Source organism: Papaver somniferum, chromosome 1 (genome assembly GCF_003573695.1).
Source record: "Papaver somniferum cultivar HN1 chromosome 1, ASM357369v1, whole genome shotgun sequence".
In the NCBI taxonomy this organism is placed as follows: Eukaryota; Viridiplantae; Streptophyta; class Magnoliopsida; order Ranunculales; family Papaveraceae; genus Papaver; species Papaver somniferum.
This window is the reverse complement of record NC_039358.1, coordinates 231,665,453-231,685,090: the sequence shown is the minus strand read 5'-3', so window position 1 is coordinate 231,685,090 and position 19,638 is coordinate 231,665,453. Positions and strand designations below refer to the sequence as shown.

Here is a 19,638-nt window from a genome sequence, read left to right as displayed (position 1 = left end):
TACCTTTTGTTTCATGGAAAGTTTTCAAAAGAACCGACTTGAAAAACTACTCCGTAGACAATGATGGATATGTGAATGGTAGAGCCAGTAGTTTACCATTGGTAATTTTTTCTTACCGTTGGTTAAATATTTTTTGTGGATGGAACGGCAATAAAAAGGCAAACAAAATATTAGCTGGTCAAGAAATCAAAATAGTCAAAAAAAAAAAAAAAAGTCAACGGACAAAAGATCAGTAGAAACTTGATGCTGCTCAGCCCAGTTACTCCACCCACCAACAAAAACACCAGTCCAGCCAAAACAGTTTACAGAGATGAGATGAGATTGTCATCAATAAGAAACCAAGACAGCGCTAAACCATTTCCTTGTTTCAGTTCTGAGTTTTATTCGTAACTAGTATCATCAAGGTAACATGACTTCCATTGAAAAATATCCATGTACTCTGTCCTTGGTACAGTAAAAATGGGCCTTTACACAGATTAGGAAGTAAATGACTTCCGAAAGATAATCTGGACAGCTAGAATTATGTACAGGATAAAATGATACAACAGACAAGGAGGAGTTATGCACAAATTTCTCACATCTATTATCTACTTACATTGATATAGCTATGTGAGAAATGCAACGTAAAAAGAGACTATTAAACTACAGAGTTATAGCTTGTACGGTATTTGAAATTGGCTGTCTCCTCAACAGCCTAGCTAAAGATGATTTGAAAGCTTTGAAATCCTGCTTCCAGGACCAAGTGGGGTTGTTTAAGGCACGGATAGAATTTAGGCAAACAAAAAGTGTACCACCTTCGTGCAGAAGAACCTATGTCACAACCAGATGAGAAGACAGGTCAAGGACAGTAAAACATGCACGGTTTCTTAAGATAGCTATTCCTTTTTCCAAGGATTTTATCACAATTGCATGTTGATAGAGACTAGAACTACGCACTGATTATGGAGCACTAAATTTTTTGAACAATCATGTCTACAGTTGAGCATATTACCGTTAACCAAAGTGGGAGAAAACCCAGAACAGATGGAAGAGCGGCCAATATTATGCATGCAAGTGCGAGCGCCACACTTTGCTTGACCTGCAGGCCATCGTTAACTTTAGCTAATGGGAGACAACATAATCCCCCCAGTAACGTAGACCAGAATGGAAAAAGAGCAAGAAAATACCAGTATAGTTGTCTGACGGGCTTTAGCAATACAAAATGGTACGCTAGAAATATCGTCCCGCAATAAAAGAACATCTGCCACAGCTACAGCTGTTCCACTGGCCCGTTGAGCAAGCACAATGCCTACAGTAGCAGCAGCAAGTGCTGGTGCGTCATTGATCCCGTCACCAACCATAATCAAACCCCCACCTGCAAAGTAATGGAACTTGCTCAGCATCAATTAGTGGCGCATCAGTCAAGTGCTTCAGACACAAGCCTTGGAGCATTTTTTTTCTCTCACCATAATCAAATGCAGATATGATGTATTGAGCTGCTAGTCAAGAAAATTAAACATCCGACCTAGTGAACCAATAATCATAAGCGCAAACATGCCAAAACATGTGCAGATTTGTGTGAGAATCACCTATCAATGAATCTCAAATCTGTAATTCAGCATGTGTGGAATTAAAAAACTGGAAATCTCAATCACACCTCTTGAAAGATTTTTCACTTGATTAAGCTTATCTTCAGGCTTCAGGTTGCTGTACACTTCACTAATACCAACAGTACTTGCAACCCTAGAAGCACTTGATTCATGGTCACCGGTTAACATCATCACACGAAGCTTCCCATGATCTTTCAACTCAGATATTACACTTGCAACACCCGGTCTAGGCTTATCCTCAAAATGAAATAGTGTTACCTGCACAAAAAGTATTTAGGATTCCTAAGTTGGGGTGTCCTTTGAATCAAGTTTTGCCTTTAAGATGTCATAGGTGCTACGCTGTTAATTAACGAGTAACTATTATGGTTTAGAGAGACAACTCACCTTACTATTAACAGATAAAACTGCATGTCTAAGGTCACTTCCAAAGGCAGATGTGCTCACAGCCTCCTTTATCTTCTTCGACTCATCCTCAGAGTTAAACAGTGAGGCAATGTACTCTACTGAACCAAGTGAAGCCTTCAACGGTTTCCCATTTCTTGTTCCTGACTATTAAATAACAAAGATAATTCCAGCTACATGTTACTGCCAAATCCTGATAAATAAACAAAAATAAAAAAACCTATATAAACATACGTTTTAGCAACCTGACTGTATAACAGAGCATATTTTCCATTATTCTATTCCTAGCAGTAAAGTATTCTACATTTCCCAGTTAAAGATGCCCGAAGAAAATTAAGCACAGGAAACCCACGAAGTATTACACACATTTTGTTACACTAAGCGGCAAAAAATCTACAACAGCAGTTAGATAAGTGTGCTAAATTGTTTATACCTCAACGCCTGCCAATGTTGCATAGAGACCTCTACCAGGCAACGATTCAAAGTTTTCGATGGACATGGAAGGAAGATCTTTCCCCATGCTGTGGTCCACAACAGCTCTGGAACAATTTAACAACAAAAACATTCCTGTTCATTATTAGAAAGGACAGAAGCTGTTATGAACATAATAGATAAATAAAGAACCTTAAACATACATGAGTTATTCATTTAACATGACTCCTTAGTTGAGGTTTAAGTGAGATCGATACACTCATAAACTTAAACATACAAGTATATGCCTGACATTTTGTCTATGGTCAAAATCTGGTCAAGTTACTTTAAAACATAGGCCTTAAAGAATGTTGTTCCATGGACCGAATTCAATGAATTCAAGCCATCATGAAAATATTTTAAGAAACCATTATGTTGATTCTTTTTGAGGCAAATAAGACATCAACAAAAAAGCTTCTGCGCATAAGTATGTGCGAGTAAAACGTAAGTTACAAAAGGAAATGGGTATACAAAATTAATCGGGGTAGGAAAGACAAACGGAAGAAGCAAAATATTTCAAAGACAGTTCAATTTGCGAAGTTCTGAAAGAGAAGTTTATGAGCCAGCTCCAACCAAATGCAATACCTTCCAATAGGATGAGTAGTCCCTTTTTCCATTGCAGCAGCTACAGCAAGAGCTTCTTTTTCACAATTAGGCATACAACAAGCACCTTTCGATCTAAACACTCCCCGATGTCCATGAATAGGCTCAATCCCTTTGCACATAAGCTCCCCAGTAGTCAGTGTTCCAGTTTTATCAAAAGCAATCATGTTACAGGATGCTAGAGCATCAAATACATGTCCACCCTTCAGTAATATTCCCTAAAAGTAACAACATAAAAATGCTAATTATAAAATTTCCAAACCACATTCATATGGTCTTGAGAAGAATTTGAAATTAATGAACGGAAGCATATTATCTTGCACTTTGCCAACACTAAGTTTATTTTATTAAAAAAAGAATAGTTTTGGGATGTTCTGAACTATTTATGGCTTTCTAAGTTGAAAGATATGAGATAAGGCGTGTTTTGTACAGTGAAAATAGATACAGCATTGCTCTTCTACAGCAGAGATCTGTACCTGTCAGGCTGCCTGAATAAACAATATAGTGAACAACCATATACATCTGTTCTCTGATGTACATGATACATATCCTCTAGGGCATTTAAAGTAATAGCTACATAGAAGATCAATACCTTACTTGCGCAAGCACTGATTGCAGTGGCATACGCCAGAGGAGCTACTGCTAACGCACATGGTGATGCCGCGACCATAAACCCCAATGCCCGGTAAACTGATCCTCTGCAAACTACAAGCCACCAACAAGACAGTGTTAACTGTCATACACAAAATGGAGGAAACGAAGCAAAACAATTGGAGTCGATGGAAGATAGACATATGTCTATTAACCAGAGAGCATAAATTACTGTCGAGGCCTTACGGTAAAAATATGATTAAATAGCTGATGAGCATATATTAGATTTAAAGACATGTCATTAGAAGAGTAGTATGAATTAGAAAAGTGTTTCCAAAACCAACAATCAGCATTGACAGGTTTAGTTGAAACCAAAGCATTCGGAGCATTACCTGATGTGCCAATGAAGGGCCACTTAAATAAAAATGGTCCAAGGATAGCAATTCCAATAGACAGCGCAACTACAACCTTGCTGTAATGCTCTCCAAATTCGTCTAGCCACCTTTGTAGCTTTGGTTTATTCAGCTGTGCTTCTTCAGTCAACTGCACAATCCTGTTCAATGTTGACTCGTTCCATGTTTTCGTCGCCTAAACCAAAAATTTAAAGAACGGATCAAGATGGCATCCATAGTAGTTAAGTGCCTACACTAACAACATTAGATTTTATTGTAATGATTGCACAAGATGGACAAGAAGGGGACGTGAAACTGATGGACCTTTGGAACAGAATCAACAGACGTACGAGAATGTACCTTCACTATCATCATACCATCCAAGTTTCTTGCACCACCAGGGATCCTATCCCCAACTTTCATCTCTACAGGTTTAGCTTCACCAGTCAAATGCTCAATTGTAATTGTTGATCTCCCTTGCGAAACTTTGCCATCAACTGGAACAGACTGCAACAGAAGCTAATGTTATAATTATCAACTAACAAAATAAGAACTGCAGATATACTTGGGTTGAGTTTGATGTAAACAGGCAAAGAAAGAAAAATTGCAGACGCACTTCGCTCGGGTATTACGTAGACAGGAAAGCAACTGCAGACATTCTTGGCTTGGGCTTAATACTACCCAACAGAAGCAAGCTGAGTAAAAAGTGCTGATATGTGGACAGCAAATATATAGTGGACACTAAAACTGAAATGGAACATGTTGAAAATTCTAGAATTTCGAGCCATGTAATCATCTTCCACGCTAGAGCATATTGAGAGAAGAAGACATCGAGGTTAAGATGAACCTATATTATCTAAGAGTCAGTAAACTTTGTTCACGCGGAAATCTGGTATACCACAATGTAAGATGAGCATATCCAATTTAGTAAGTAAGGGACTATCAGATGAACATTGAACAACAACAGAATGAAATGTAAGTTAAGAATAGTTATTATACAGACTATCAGATGAACATTGAATAACAACAGAATGAATGTAAGTTAAGAATAGTTATTATACAGAATATCAAATGCATATGCACAAACCTCGCCAGCTCGGACCAAGACATATGAACCGATTTCCACGTCAGGCAGAGCGACTTGTTTGTACGCCAAGTCGGAGAAATGAGGTAGTGTGTCACCCTTCATCTCCACAACGAGAGCAAAATCTGGATGCCCATCCTTTAACTCTTTAACATCAACCAATGAGCGGCTAGTGAAATATTCTTCAGCTGTAAGCTCCAAACAATCAGAAAACAAAAAATATCTGTTGCATAATTAAGAACCACCAACCAATCATAATGAGGTAGTTTGAGAAACCCACCAATGTGAGCCAAGTTGAACATTGCAAGAAGTAAGCCTCCTTCTATAGCATTCCCCATGAACACTGATGCAAAGGCTGCAAGAGCCATAAGTACATGAATGTTTACTGTTCCAGCCGCAATGTCAATCGCAGCATCAAGTCCCGCTGAAACCTAATGGTATCCACACACATTTCATTAAGTAACACAAATTCCTATTAGTCAATTTGATGCATGAATCAAAAATAATAGCAGACATTTAAACAATCCCCAAAAGAAAAGTCTCATTGCGGTAAATTCACATTAATCTAGCAAGCATTACAAAGATTTCTGAGTATTGGATGAACTAAATTGAAATGAAATCTAAGTGTGTGATGTTGAGGCAGAAAATAGATTACCCCAACGATAGGAAACGCGATAGAAATAAAGGCATTCTGAAGAAGCTTAACATCTGATTTAGGCGCCAAATACGGGCAAACAGCAGCACATAGAAGCAAAGCTACAGAACAACAGCAAAGCAGTAAATTCTCACGGAGAAATCCAGCTAAGTCAGCCCATCCAATTGATTTAGCAAAATTAACAACTGCTTTCTGAGAATTGCTCAGCTCCGAAGATCCTCCACCACAACAATGATGGTGGTGGTGGTGGTGGTGATGGTGGTGATCAAGATTATTTTGACAGTGGTTGTGTTCCTCATGAGATGAGGATGCACATTGAATCAAAGAAACAACACTTTGATTCAATAGAGTAGAATCACAAAGATATAAATAGGTTTTGTGAATTGATTTTGATGATGAGTAAGGAATTGTCTTCTTCTTAGACAGGATGAGGACTGAAGAAGAAACGGCTGTTCCAGCAGCAACAAAACTTCTTCTCCTAGAACGATTCATCAGTCTGTTTCCGATTGGCAAACAGATTAAAGCATCCATTTCTGAGAAGAATTCAATTTGGAATCGGCCACTCAGTGAGTGGTGACTCAGTGGTTTGGAGAGAAATCGAGAGGAGGAGTCAGATATAGGATTCAGCAGCACACTTGTTTGAAATTGACTGAGAACTTACCTTTACAACATTATTGTGAATTGAACGGTCTACAACTCGACGGCCCCGAGATGTGCTCACAATGTGCTCAGACGTTTGACACTTTGATGGCATAAAAAGGGGATAATAATAGCATTCGCGGGTGCCACTCCACTCACCAGTCAAAAGTGAGGATAAGTTAAAGTAAAAATAAATAAAAAGTTAACCCAAATCCAAACTACCCCACGCGAAAACAAATTAGCCAGAGCACTATGAAATAACCTGGCGAGATTAGGGTAAATCTAGATTAATTGAGTGTATTCATTTTGTTCCCATTCAAATTAATGTGTTAAGGGGTGTCTAAAAGGTATTAAAAAAATCAAATTGTCCACTATTAATACAATAAAACAACCATGTCGACTAAAACATATTCAAAAAAAATTCAAAATCTTCTTTCAAAACTCGAACTATACATGATGAAATTAAAAAAAGAAAAGAATCAAAACGAGTCAAAATCGATATGGTATTTTTTTTGTTGACCTTGCCGACTAAAATATAGTCGGCAAGGTATAAGGTTGAATACTGTAACGACTTTTCATCTATGAAATTAGCATTTACAGGGTCGGCATGGTATCCATCTCAATACCTTATAGTCGGCAGGTTATGAAATTATTACCTTGCCAACTAATCATGCATTTGTAACACCATTCTCTGTGTGTCAAAAATCCTATAGTCGACAGAGAATTTTTTTGTCGACCTTGCCGACTATAAGATGCTGACTAGTGAAGCATTTACAACAGTCTCATGTGTGTCAAAAATAATAGAGTCGGCATCTTCTTCACTCACCGACCTTGCCGGTCAAAAATAGTCGGCATGTTCTTCATCCATAGACCTTGTCGGCCGAAAATAATTAGCATTTTCTTCAATCATTGACCGTGCCGACGTTTCACAAAATTTAGAACTGAAAATGTTGATTGAACTCATGAGACAGAAGTTTTAATCTTTCAAAAGTTTTAATCTAATCAATTAATTAATTTAAAGTCAATTAATTAACCTAATTAGATTTTTTTGTGTCAATTAAACAAAGATATATCAGCCATTTTGAAAATATATGATTAAGGAGTGGCCTGTTTTACTTCTAAATGATCTCGGTTTTGTCTCATTAAGTATACCCCTATTTGACCCGTTGAAATAATAGTCCCTATATGAGAATGCTCCGAAAACCGTTTAATGGTATTAACGGAAGGTTCTTTGTAACATGATCCAAGTATTCTAAAGTTGATCATCCACCAAGCAAATAAAGAAAAGGGAATTAGATTTATTCTTCTTCACTTGGATCCTAAGAAAAATCGACAGCATATTTTAATCTTGTTTAGCTTTTTTTTCAACGGGTTTTTGATTTGTTAGTCTAGATGGAATTTGCTTAAAATCTAGCAAGAAATATTTAGAAGTAAAAGAGGAAAATGGTTAAGAAAATGGTTAAGAAAATCACTTTTGGTCATCATTAAAAACGGGAGATGGATGAAATAAAAGTGAGAATTAATAGAGGGCAAAGAAAGTAGACAACGGAGTCTCAGGAATGAGAATAACACGTAACCTTTCCCATGAACTATACGATAAATCACATAATTTTCTACGGTGAAGCTAGAATAATCGAGATTTTTACAGTGGAAATATAAGAAAAATATAGAGGCATAGGAAAGTTTATATTGAACAACATCATCCAGTTACATAGAACAACATCTTATATATATGTAGGAAGAAAAATCCTAGATACTATATTGGGCCGCACACTCATGGGCTACAAGCCCTACAACACTGCCCCTTGTGCGGTCCACTAGAAATTTATATGTAGTGCTTCGAATATAGTTCTTCCAATGTCGTCCTCTCCTCGATGACTTGTGCCGAAATCAATTGCCTCATTAAAATTTTGACAAGGAAAAACCCCGTGGGAAAAAACCTTGGTACAACTCTTCACATGTAGTACTTCACATGTTGTCTCGTACTTTACATGTAGTTCATCAAATGCAATAGGATCTTCAAAGATTGATGAGTCTAAGTTAATTGCCTCGTTAAAACTTCACCATGGAAACCCAGAGGGACAAAACCTGAACTAAAAAAAAAGAGTACAATATTACGCAAACGTAGAACATAGTTAGACTTGAATATGTTGCCTCATTAAAACCTTGACACGGAAAACCCAGTGGGATAAAACCTTGACGAAGTAAAAAGAGTACAACGTGACAGATGCAAGTAAAGGTGATCTGTTGCAGATGATCACTTTTCTCCGTTGAAGTTGACTAGTTGTTTCACAACTCTTAAGGAAGAAAATACTCGTGGGAAAGATAATAGCCTTAGTTGAGAAATTACATTCCCGGTGTTTGTTGTTGTCTCATTAAAAACCTTGCCGGGTAACAAAACCATATGGGAAAAAGTAACCTCGGTGAAGGAAAATAGTTCAACACACCATCAAATGCTCCCCCTGATGTCAGACAATTTTCATTAGTCTAATGCATTCAAAAGGAGTTTATCACACTTTACTTTGGTGACTTGAATGTTTATAAGACCATGTTGTTGATTCTGGAAGTTACATTGCTTAAGAGAATATCACGTCTCATTTCTTTGATTCAGATATTTTCAGTAATATTAACGCGATCTTTATGTCTTCGAAGTTCAACATACTTGATGTTTTTAGTGTTGTCTCGCTAAAAACCTTGTCGAGTAACAAAGCCCTTTGGGAAAAACTATTCTCGATCGAAGGGAAAAATAGTACAACACAGCTTCAATTTCGAAGTAAAATATGTCGACATCATATCCTTGGATCCTCCCCTGATGTCGGCATATCCCCCTGATTACATTCAGAGTTGTTCCAGACAGTTCCTTTAGTCCTGTACTTTTCGAAAGTGAATATCGGTAATGACTTAGAAAATAGTCTACCATATCTCCCCTGATTACTTTTGTTGGAGAAGAGATTATTGTTCCTTCATAATCAACAACCTTTGGATTGTAGTTCTTTTAGCATTCCATTTTATGTCTTTGCAGGGATAAAACAAACTCATGTCAATAGTTACTTTTAAGTACATGATTACATTCATTGTACCATTCCAATGACGTTGCGTTGGCGCTGAGCTATATCTAGCTAACAAGTTCACTGAGGATGTAACATTTGGTCGAGTAAGCACAATATTGCGTCTATTGTACTTAGATAATGGAAATTCATCTCCCACACATTTTCGCCATCTTCCTTTAGACGAAATGGTCACTTACTTACATTTGAACCTCGACTAATCATGGGAGTGCTATCAGGATGCATGTCTTTGTTAAATTTCCTGACAACTTTAGACATATGCAAATTGGTGGAATAATATACCACAAGCTCAGTATTCGGTCGAGATTTCCCCAGATTTTTCATCTCAAATTCAGATTTCAAATAGATTTTAAGGTCTCCTATTACATCAAGAGTACCCATCATGTCTGTACCATCGACATAGATAGCTACAATTCCAAATCATGAACTTTATTGTGAATACTCAATGAAAATAACTTACTTGTCTATCCCCATCCAAATCAAATAGTCACTTAGACGGGTATACTACATCCGCATGATTGCTTCAATCTATAAGTGAGCGTTATATCTAACTGTAAACGCACTCTGTGGTTTAGAGTCACTTGATTTGGGAAACAAAAGGCTATCAAGTACTTTTGTAAATATCTTTTATCTCTTGATTCTTTCAGAGATACGTAACAACCACATACATATGCTGCATTTGAGGTCCTTTTGAAATTACCAAGCTAACTCAGTAGCGGAACATTATAAAGTTCATTACAAGAGAACAATTCTATGGCTTTGTGAGAAACCTCGCGCCACAAGGCGAGTCTTTATACTTTAAGAATGCTTTCTTCTCATTATGCTTTGTGAAAAATTAATCATGTATGTTTAATAGGATTTACACTTGGTTGGCTAGCACTACCACACCAAATACCTTTATATTTGTCAAAGAACCAAGTTCCGCCTGGATTGTGTAGGCCAAATATGATTTTTGTTGACATTAAACAATAAGAAGCATGGTTCGATATCATCGTGCTCTATTTCCTTGAGCAACTATATATAAGATAATCATTAATATGCTCTTACGATCTTTCCATCGACTCGTGTGTGTTGTCATAATCCTTTAGGATTTCATTGTTCTCTAGAAATATTAAACTTCGGAGCTTCCTCCAGTACTGATTCATGGATATAGTAAGAGATAATCAAATGAGATGATTTCATTAATGATACAAATTAGATTGTGCCTTACTCATCTACTTCCTTTCTAGATAAGTATTGATCGAACCTGGTGGTCTCTCCATATTCCTTTGTGGAGCCACGACCTTAACTACGCTTCCACCAAGTGTAGTTACAACACCTTAGTTTATGGTGTACCCCATAATTAGTATTTCTAACCTTCCAGGAACATTTGCAGCTGGTAAGTGTGATCTTGTCACGTTTTCGATATCAGTGCACTTTCTGAAATCGATTATTCTTTGTCACATCACATTTACATTTGTGGAGTATAATAATCAATATGAGACACAATGGGAATACATGATGAGTGCCAAATATTGTATATATTTATCCCTTTTTGTTGGCATTTAACTCATCTTTTGTGCATTAATTCTACATTTTATCCCATATTCTGTATTTTCATTGTTTTCAAGAATAAATATTTTTCTTACTTAATTTTGCATTTTTAGGTAATAAATAAAGTCTGGATGACTTGCGGAGCAAAAAGAGCAGAAAAGTAGTGAAAAGCCAGGAGGAATTACGCAAGGAAGCCGCGAAGAGTGATGTGCGGAAGACCAAAAAAAGGATAGAAATGGGCTTGAAGAAGAAAGTTGTTCTTAAAGAAGAAGTGGGCTCAAGGTTTTCCAAGCCCAAACTCATTTCCCAAACCCATATTCTATACCCAAAAGCCTAAAACTCAAATCCATACCCGCTTGCGTCTTCAGCCGTCAGATCAGTTCTCAGAAGCATCCGACGGTCGCTCCCTTGCTGTGCATCGAAGTTTGATATCTCCGCCTTACACTACAGTACCTAACTCCATCAAGTACCGTTCGTTTCGTTGTATCTCTTCATCCGACGGTCGCTCCTATATGCTCCTATCTCACCGTTAGATCCACTTACCATCTTCGCATCCAGTGGCTTACCTTCGCTGGACATCGAACCTTGATATCCCGCCTAACACCCTAGCAACCGAATCATTTAACCTCAACCAAACATCCCCTCCTTCCTCTCCATCGACCTCATTTTCTCTTCCACCCCCTCACCTCTGCAGAGACACCATGTCCTGCCACCACCAGAACACCACCTCTGCCACTGCCGCTTCATCACCAAACACCATAGCCACCCTACATCAAAGACATCGAAACCCATCCATCCTATTAGCCTATTTCGCTAGTTTCACAAACCCTCTCAAATTTAGGGTTTTGAAATTAGGGAAATAGAGTTATAGGCATGACAGAGATGGAAGATGAAGCAATAGAAGCATGGGAAGAGCAGGAGGAACAAGAAGAGAGCATGGGTCGTCGACGTGGGTGAAGAATTTTAGGTAAACCCTAACCCTAGTTTTCTCGGTTTTGGGAATTAGGGTTCGTCATTCCTTTTTTGTATAAATTGAGGGCTGGGTATTACTGTTGAGGTGTTCTTGGGTTAGCCAAGTTAACCCCCAATTTGGGTCTGAGTAGGTTTAATTTTAATTTTAATTTCAGTTTCAATTTCTATTTCAATTTCAAATTACTCTTTCTGTTTACCATGTTTTAATTCATCACTACCATGTTTTAGTTCATCACTAGGAAGTAGATGAAGCCTCTATGCCACAGTGAAGTAAATGATTAGTTTTGTTCTTGATGAGCTTGAATTAGAACCATGGAGGATTGATTACTCAGTGATGATAGTAACCTGTGATTGGTGGTGCTGTAAGAAGACCACCAATGTTAGGGGTGAACAGGATTAACTAGGTGAGCAATTTTCTTTAGATATAGGATAGTTAGTCAATTAGTGACCAAGTCCATCTGTGATTGATGGTGCTGTAAGAAGACCATCAATGCTAGGGGTGCATTAGTGAACTAAGTGAATAGCTTATCCTAGATGAAAGCCCAGAACACAAGGCAGGCCTGAACCTTCACCTTGTTTACTAAGGCCAAGAGCAAGACTTGCACTGGACATGATATAGCTGAGGATTTAGGTGGATTCAATATCCTAGTTTTCCCCAATTCCCTGTTTAGGTAGATTTTACTTAGAAAACAACCATAGCTCCCTCCAAGTCCCTGTGGACAAACCCCTTTCTTCCCATCACTAGCTACAACTGACCCTGTGCACTTGCAGGTCAATTTGTAGGTTCTTTCAAAACCTTACCAAGTTTTTGGCGCCGCTGCCGGGGACTCGGTAGCGGCGCTGTGTTGTCTCTTTGTTTTTCTTGCATTCTTGCTTGCTGTCCATAACCATCATTCCCTTCTTGCACTGTCATCTTGCATATATTGCATTGTTAGCTAGTGCATCTTCTTGCATATACTGCATATTCATAGCATCATTGCATCTTGCATTCTTGGTGTAACTTAGTGTAAGCCTGTAGCTTTAACTGCATTATCATTAATTGTTGTTAGTTTGCTAGTTTATTGTACTTCATCTTAGCTTAGTTTGCATTACTGTTACCTAACTGTCATAAGCATTATTGTCATCCTCTTGTTCATTGCTCTCACTGCATAACTTGCATACTTTTCATCACTTCACCACTGCATCTTGTCCTGTTCTCCATTTCTTTTCTTGCTTACAGCAGCATCTCAATTACAACTCAGATTGTATCATAGTGTAACGTAGCTGCACTGCACCTGAATCTTGTTCTTCATGGCTATGCAATAGTCACTTTGCACCAGTTCAAATTGGTTCCTAAGAACTGCAATCTCTGCAATTTCTATGTTCATTCCCATTGTTGTGCACTGAACCATTGTTTCTGTGCTATGTTGGCTATCTCTGTTGAGCCAATTTTGAGTTGTTGCAAGAACTAATTAACTCTATCTGTTGCAGGTACTTGAGGAGCTGTTAATGGACTTGAGAAGCTGTTGCTAGCAGCACTGAGAACCAAAAACTGCAGTTGTTGAACCAAAAACTGCCTTCTCCAAGCTGCCTGGTGCTGTTGGGTTGACCCAACTGGGCTTCTGTTGTAAAGCCAAAGGAAAGCCAAAGCCCAACTGGGCTGTAAGCTGCAGAAGGTGAAGAAAGTGAACCAAAGCCCAACTGGGCCTCAGAGAAGCCAAAGCTTAGGATGATCTAAAGCCCAACTGGGCTTTTGCAACCAAACTGAGCAGCTGGGCTGTGCTTCAAAGGTAAGCCTAAACCCATTAAGAGAACCCAACCTGTGGGCTTCCATTTTTAATTTGTGGGCTTGTAATAATTTTTTCCATTTTTTTTGTTGGGCTTGTAATTTAAGTTAACTTTTGGGTTTGTATTTGAGCTTAACTGTGGGATTGTCCCTATCAAAATTTTGGGTTTCAAAAACCCAACAAACAACCTAAACAAGGTTAACTGAACCTACCAACTCAGCTGGGCTTCATTAGTTTCTGGGCTTACTAAAGTCGTTAGTGGGCCGTGTACCCAAACTCTAGGCCGAAAGTTGGGCTCTGTTTCACAACAGTTCTCCAAACCCATTGCCTCACCAAAGCACAACCAAAACAGTGGGCTTATCCCCATAAAAACCAAATGTTTCCCATCAAAAACCAAATGTTTTTCATTCCCATAAAAACCAAATTTTTCCCAAAAATCCAAACCCATTAAAAACCAAATTTTGGGCTTTGTAATATAGTTACTTAGCTTTTGAGCCCAATCATGTCTAGATCTTTTTCTACAATTGGGGAATACAACGAATCCCTTAGAGAACTTGCGTATGGACAAACTTCACGTTATGAACCTCCCACAGACCATGATGTCAATAGTCATAGGAATTATTATGGACATTTCAAAGTCCGAGCCTCAATACTTGAACCCTAATGACTTCACACATGCATCATTCGCCACAACGTGAAAATGAACATTTTGCTAGTGCCTCACCCACAATCATCTCGATCGATCAATTAGAAGCTCGAATCGCAGCTTTAGAAATGCAATCACATGAGGAATCTGTCACATCTAATTTTCTTAGGCAACCTGAAATCTATGCATGTCCCGCATGTGATGGCTTAGACCACACTATTGCGAATTGCTATATTTTCCATGAATTTAGGCGGACTGGAGAAATTCCAAGGTTTGTAGAACCTACAGATTATTATGATGGTGGTTATTGGGACCATAATCAACCTTTTCAAGGTTGCGATCAACCATTTATAGACCCTAACGACCATGCACCCATGTATCAATCACCACAAGGGGAGGACGAACAATTTCACATGAGCCCTTGTATGCAATCTATAATGGAAAACATCAATCTCCTCAAACAAAACACTGCTAGTTTAGAAATGCATACATTGAATGATCATAGCAGCATTTTTATCCCTAATGAAATTAATTATCAAAATAGTGTTTTTAACCCTACTCATGATAGTCATATTGAACATGAACCTAATCTAGAGGTAAATGAGTGGAATAGAAACACTATAGTTTTTAGGGAAGGACACTCTTGTTTTGTTGAGGATGATAATAATTATGATATTATATTAGAAGAACATGTCTATACTGATGATGTTATGGAACCTTTGGGTTCAAATACATTAGGCTTCTCTGCCCAGACCTTAATGAATGATTTCTCTTCTAGTATTCCATATGATGTTTCCATTGAATTGCCAATGCATGAGGACAAATCTGTTGATGATGTTGATGATTCTGATTGTGGACTTGCTAATTTGATTGATGATTGTGAGCATGATGTGACATGTGTAGATGATTTAGGAGATTTTGATTTGATTGATAATGACGTGCCTATTCTCCTACATGAGTCACAATCTGATGGCCTTCCACCCAACCTAGATTTGGTTTGTACCAATATTGTAAAACCAATTTTTCTGAGAATGCCTAATCTAGGTTTGGAACTGTGTGCCTCCCAAGTCCTCTTGGACTATTTTGCTTCAAAATATAACACTTTTAAAGAGCCACAGTTGGAAATTGCATGTTTGCCCATCCCGAAAACAGTCCATTATGAGTTAGACCTTTTGAATCCTGAACCCTTAAAATTAAAATATTTTGTGCTTAAAAGTAAACCTGTTGAAAAATTTTGGTTTAGGGGTGATTCATTCAGTTTTTCACTCTCACTCCCATTTAAGTCCAATTTTAGTGTTTTGAAACTTTCTATGTCTCTACACTTTTTCTTTTGGGTTGATCCTCAACTCTTTAGACTTTTAGTGTATGGTGAATTTTTTTTTGTATATAATCCAGTAGATAAAATTTTAAAAACCCTTTTGTTCCTTTTGTATATATTTTGCTAATCCAATATGATCTCGGCTGAAATATGTTGGATTTTTGCCTTGAATAACGGAGTTTTAATTCTGCTTTCGCCGAAATCGGGTATTCTCTCTCCTTTTACTCTACTGAGCATGTCCCTTTCCATATGTTGCATTTTAATTCTTTCTATATTTTGAAACATTGAGGACAATGTTTAGTTTAGGTTTGGGGGTATAGAGTAGATACCATGATAATTTGCCATAATTGAAAACGAACTCCTTCTTCTTTTTGAAAAAATTGAAAAATTCCAAAAAAAAAAATTGAAAAATCAAAATTCAAAAAAATTAAAAAATGAAAAAACATAAAAATGGAGCTCATTTACCTTGAAATGTTGACTCTTGTGCAAATATGTATTTTTATTAGGAGTCTTAGTCTAGATATTTAGGCACCCTGATTCTAGCACAATTCACATTGTGATAAGAAATTTGCACGCGCACGATCTACCAATACATGTATGGCCTCGATCTTCAAGGTGTTTGATAGGAAGTTACGATTGCCAATCACTTTAGAATACTGAACGAAACTTGACTAGCTTGTTCTTTGGTTGGTTGGGATAGAAGGTGGAGGTTACATTAAGAAAGACAACCATCGAATTTAACTGGGTGCATCAAAAAGGGCTACCTCTTGCAAAGTGTCATGTAATCTTTTGTTTCTTTTTGTTATGTATCAAAAGTGTTTCTTTGTTAAAAAAAAAAAAAAAAAAAAAAAAAAAAAAAAAAACGATGTATATATTCAGAAAAAAAAAGAGAAAAAATATCAGAAACAAAAAAATCAAGTATTTATCAATTCCATCATCTCTTGTTCCAAAATAAAAAGAGAATAGTCAATGTAAATAAGAGTCATGTAAAGAGTTATTTTGTTGTTTTTTGTAATAAGCAAGGAAGGGTGTATGCCATTGATGTACAACGCGAGTAATTGTGAAATACCTCCAACTCATTCACAATTCTCGTAAAGTCCGGACAGCTAGCTAGATTTCGACCTCAGTTCTTAGCCTGAGAAACTATCTCTTGGTGATTAGTAGTCATAACTTCAGATCTTTCTTTACACATGTAGATACATTTACACTCTTATCACATGTCCTTATTTGTTATCAGTGCTAGGATTGTGCCTTCGATAGCTAGATTGACATCTCCATTTTGCTGTGAGCTTAACTGTTTGCACATGTCACATTTGATGGAATCTGAGCTTATATTTTGTCCTTAGGTTTTGTAGGCACACCTCTGGTAAACCTTCACGAGACTTCAACTCGTCCACTAGGGACACTTAGTGGTTTAAAAGGCTTAGTGCATACGCTAAATGCATTCGAGAGACCAGCGACAGTGGTATAGTTAGGATTTCCTTAGTTTTGTTTTACTTGAGGACAAGTAAATTCAGGTTTGGGGTATTTGATGAGTGCCAAATATTGATATATTTATCCCTTTTTGTTGGCATTTAACTCATCTTTTGTGCATTAATTCTACATTTTATCCCATTTTATTTTCATTGTTTTCAAGAATAAAATTTTTCTTACTTAATTTTGCATTTTTAGGTAATAAATAAAGTCTGGATGACTTGCGGAGCAAAAAGAGCAGAAAAGTAGTGAAAAGCCAGGAGGAATTACGCAAGGAAGCCGCGAAGAGTGATGTGCGGAAGACCAAAAAAAGGATAGAAATGGGCTTGAAGAAGAAAGTTGTTCTTAAAGAAGAAGTGGGCTCAAGGTTTTCCAAGCCCAAACTCATTTCCCAAACCCATATTCTATACCCAAAAGCCTAAAACTCAAATCCATACCCGCTTGCGTCTTCAGCCGTCAGATCAGTTCTCAGAAGCATCCGACGGTCGCTCCCTTGCTGTGCATCGAAGTTTGATATCTCCGCCTTACACTACAGTACCTAACTCCATCAAGTACCGTTCGTTTCGTTGTATCCTTCATCCGACGGTCGCTCCTATATGCTCCTATCTCACCGTTAGATCCACTTACCATCTTCGCATCAGTGGCTTACCTTCGCTGGACATCGAACCTTGATATCCCGCCTAACACCCTAGCAACCGAATCATTTAACCTCAACCAAACATCCCCTCCTTCCTCTCCATCGACCTCATTTTCTTTCCACCCCCTCACCTCTGCAGAGACACCATGTCCTGCCACCACCAGAACACCACCTCTGCCACTGCCGCTTCATCACCAAACACCATAGCCACCCTACATCAAAGACATCGAAACCCATCCATCCTATTAGCCTATTTCGCTAGTTTCACAAACCCTCTCAAATTTAGGGTTTTGAAATTAGGGAAATAGAGTTATAGGCATGACAGAGATGGAAGAGAAGCAATAGAAGCATGGGAAGAGCAGGAGGAACAAGAAGAGAGCATGGGTCGTCGACGTGGGTGAAGAATTTTAGGTAAACCCTAACCCTAGTTTTCTCGGTTTTGGGAATTAGGGTTCGTCATTCCTTTTTTGTATAAATTGAGGGCTGGGTATTACTGTTGAGGTGTTCTTGGGTTAGCCAAGTTAACCCCCAATTTGGGTCTGAGTAGGTTTAATTTTAATTTTAATTTCAGTTTCAATTTCTATTTCAATTTCAAATTACTCTTTCTGTTTACCATGTTTTAATTCATCACTACCATGTTTTAGTTCATCACTAGGAAGTAGATGAAGCCTCTATGCCACAGTGAAGTAAATGATTAGTTTTGTTCTTGATGAGCTTGAATTAGAACCATGGAGGATTGATTACTCAGTGATGATAGTAACCTGTGATTGGTGGTGTTGTAAGAAGACCACCAATGCTAGGGGTGAACAGGATTAACTAGGTGAGCAATTTTCTTTAGATATAGGATAGTTAGTCAATTAGTGACCAAGTCCATCTGTGATTGATGGTGCTGTAAGAAGACCATCAATGCTAGGGGTGCATTAGTGAACTAAGTGAATAGCTTATCCTAGATAAAAGTCCGCCTCATTTTTTTTTTTATTATTTAATTAAAATTTCATCGGGCGTAATTTAAATCTCCGCCCGTTAACAAGCGTACTTTAAATTTACGCCCAACAACAAGCGCACTTTAAATTTACGCCCGACTATATTAGAATTTGGGATTTGGTCGCGACCATATTTGGTCTGGAATTTGATCTTTGGTTGAGATTTGATCTTTACTCCGTCCCACTGTGTTACGATCTCATCCCAAATTTTTGGTTATACTCGCCCACTGTGGATGCTCTAAACAAATAAACAAGCCCAGCAAAATACTCAATATTAAAGCCCACATCAGTTACATACCTCAATCTTTGGTTCCCTCTATACTTACAGAGAACCAGAACGGGCTTGATCGCGCACGCCCCAAGAAACGGGAACAGGACAGAACCTCTGGAACAGGATAGAACCTGGGTTTGGGCGGAACAGGACAGAACCGCTGGAACATGACCCGGGTTTGGGCGGAACAGGACATAACCCGGGTTTGGGCGGAACAAGACAGAACCCGGGTTTGGGCGGAACAGGATAGGACCCACTGGAACATCAACTTTGCCTCATACAAACAGATTGTTTTCCTGTTTTTTTTTCTTTCTGGGAAGACGAACAAATTCCCTCCCTCTACAATCGAACAGACTTTTTTCCTCTCGGCATAAGCATGAACGGATTCTCACATATCCAATCACAGCAAAGAAAGATAGAAAAGCATTATATATTATTAATTTCTAATCATCGTGAATACAAATACGTATTCTAAATTGGTTATGGTATAGGACATGTTCAAATCAATTTTTTTTCTTTTTATTTTTTAATCAGCCACAATCACA

General features: G+C 37.9%; 1 protein-coding gene across 2 annotated transcripts; it reads right to left on the bottom strand.

The window, feature by feature from the left end:
• Positions 1–391: 391 nt before the first annotated feature.
• On the bottom strand, positions 392–6,373 carry LOC113318834 (probable cadmium/zinc-transporting ATPase HMA1, chloroplastic). Of its 2 annotated transcripts, none has more exons than XM_026567089.1 (13): positions 5,788–6,373; positions 5,413–5,563; positions 5,136–5,320; positions 4,409–4,555; positions 4,049–4,244; positions 3,658–3,770; positions 3,048–3,283; positions 2,425–2,530; positions 1,974–2,138; positions 1,637–1,847; positions 1,167–1,354; positions 992–1,078; positions 392–810 (listed from the first exon to the last, which is right to left on the bottom strand). In XM_026567089.1, the coding sequence occupies exons 1-13, from the start codon at positions 6,316–6,318 to the stop codon at positions 643–645; spliced, it is 2,484 nt and encodes an 827-aa protein (XP_026422874.1). In that variant the 5' UTR covers positions 6,319–6,373; the 3' UTR covers positions 392–642. The 2 variants fall into 2 exon arrangements, with proteins under 2 accessions (XP_026422874.1, XP_026422880.1); XM_026567095.1 differs by having other exon boundaries at positions 3,048–3,177; positions 3,663–3,770.
• Between the last annotated feature and the right edge of the window lie 13,265 nt (positions 6,374–19,638).

Excerpts from the sequence above, each read along its gene's own strand:
- LOC113318834 (XM_026567089.1), bottom strand. The coding sequence starts at position 6,318 with ATGGATGCTTTAATCTGTTTGCCAATCGGAAACAGACTGATGAATCGT. Across the intron at positions 3,284-3,657 it reads TCAGTGCTTGCGCAAGTAAG|GGAATATTACTGAAGGGTGG; the intron begins GTATTGATCTTC and ends TGTTACTTTTAG. Across the intron at positions 1,079-1,166 it reads CCCGTCAGACAACTATACTG|GTCAAGCAAAGTGTGGCGCT; the intron begins GTATTTTCTTGC and ends GATGGCCTGCAG.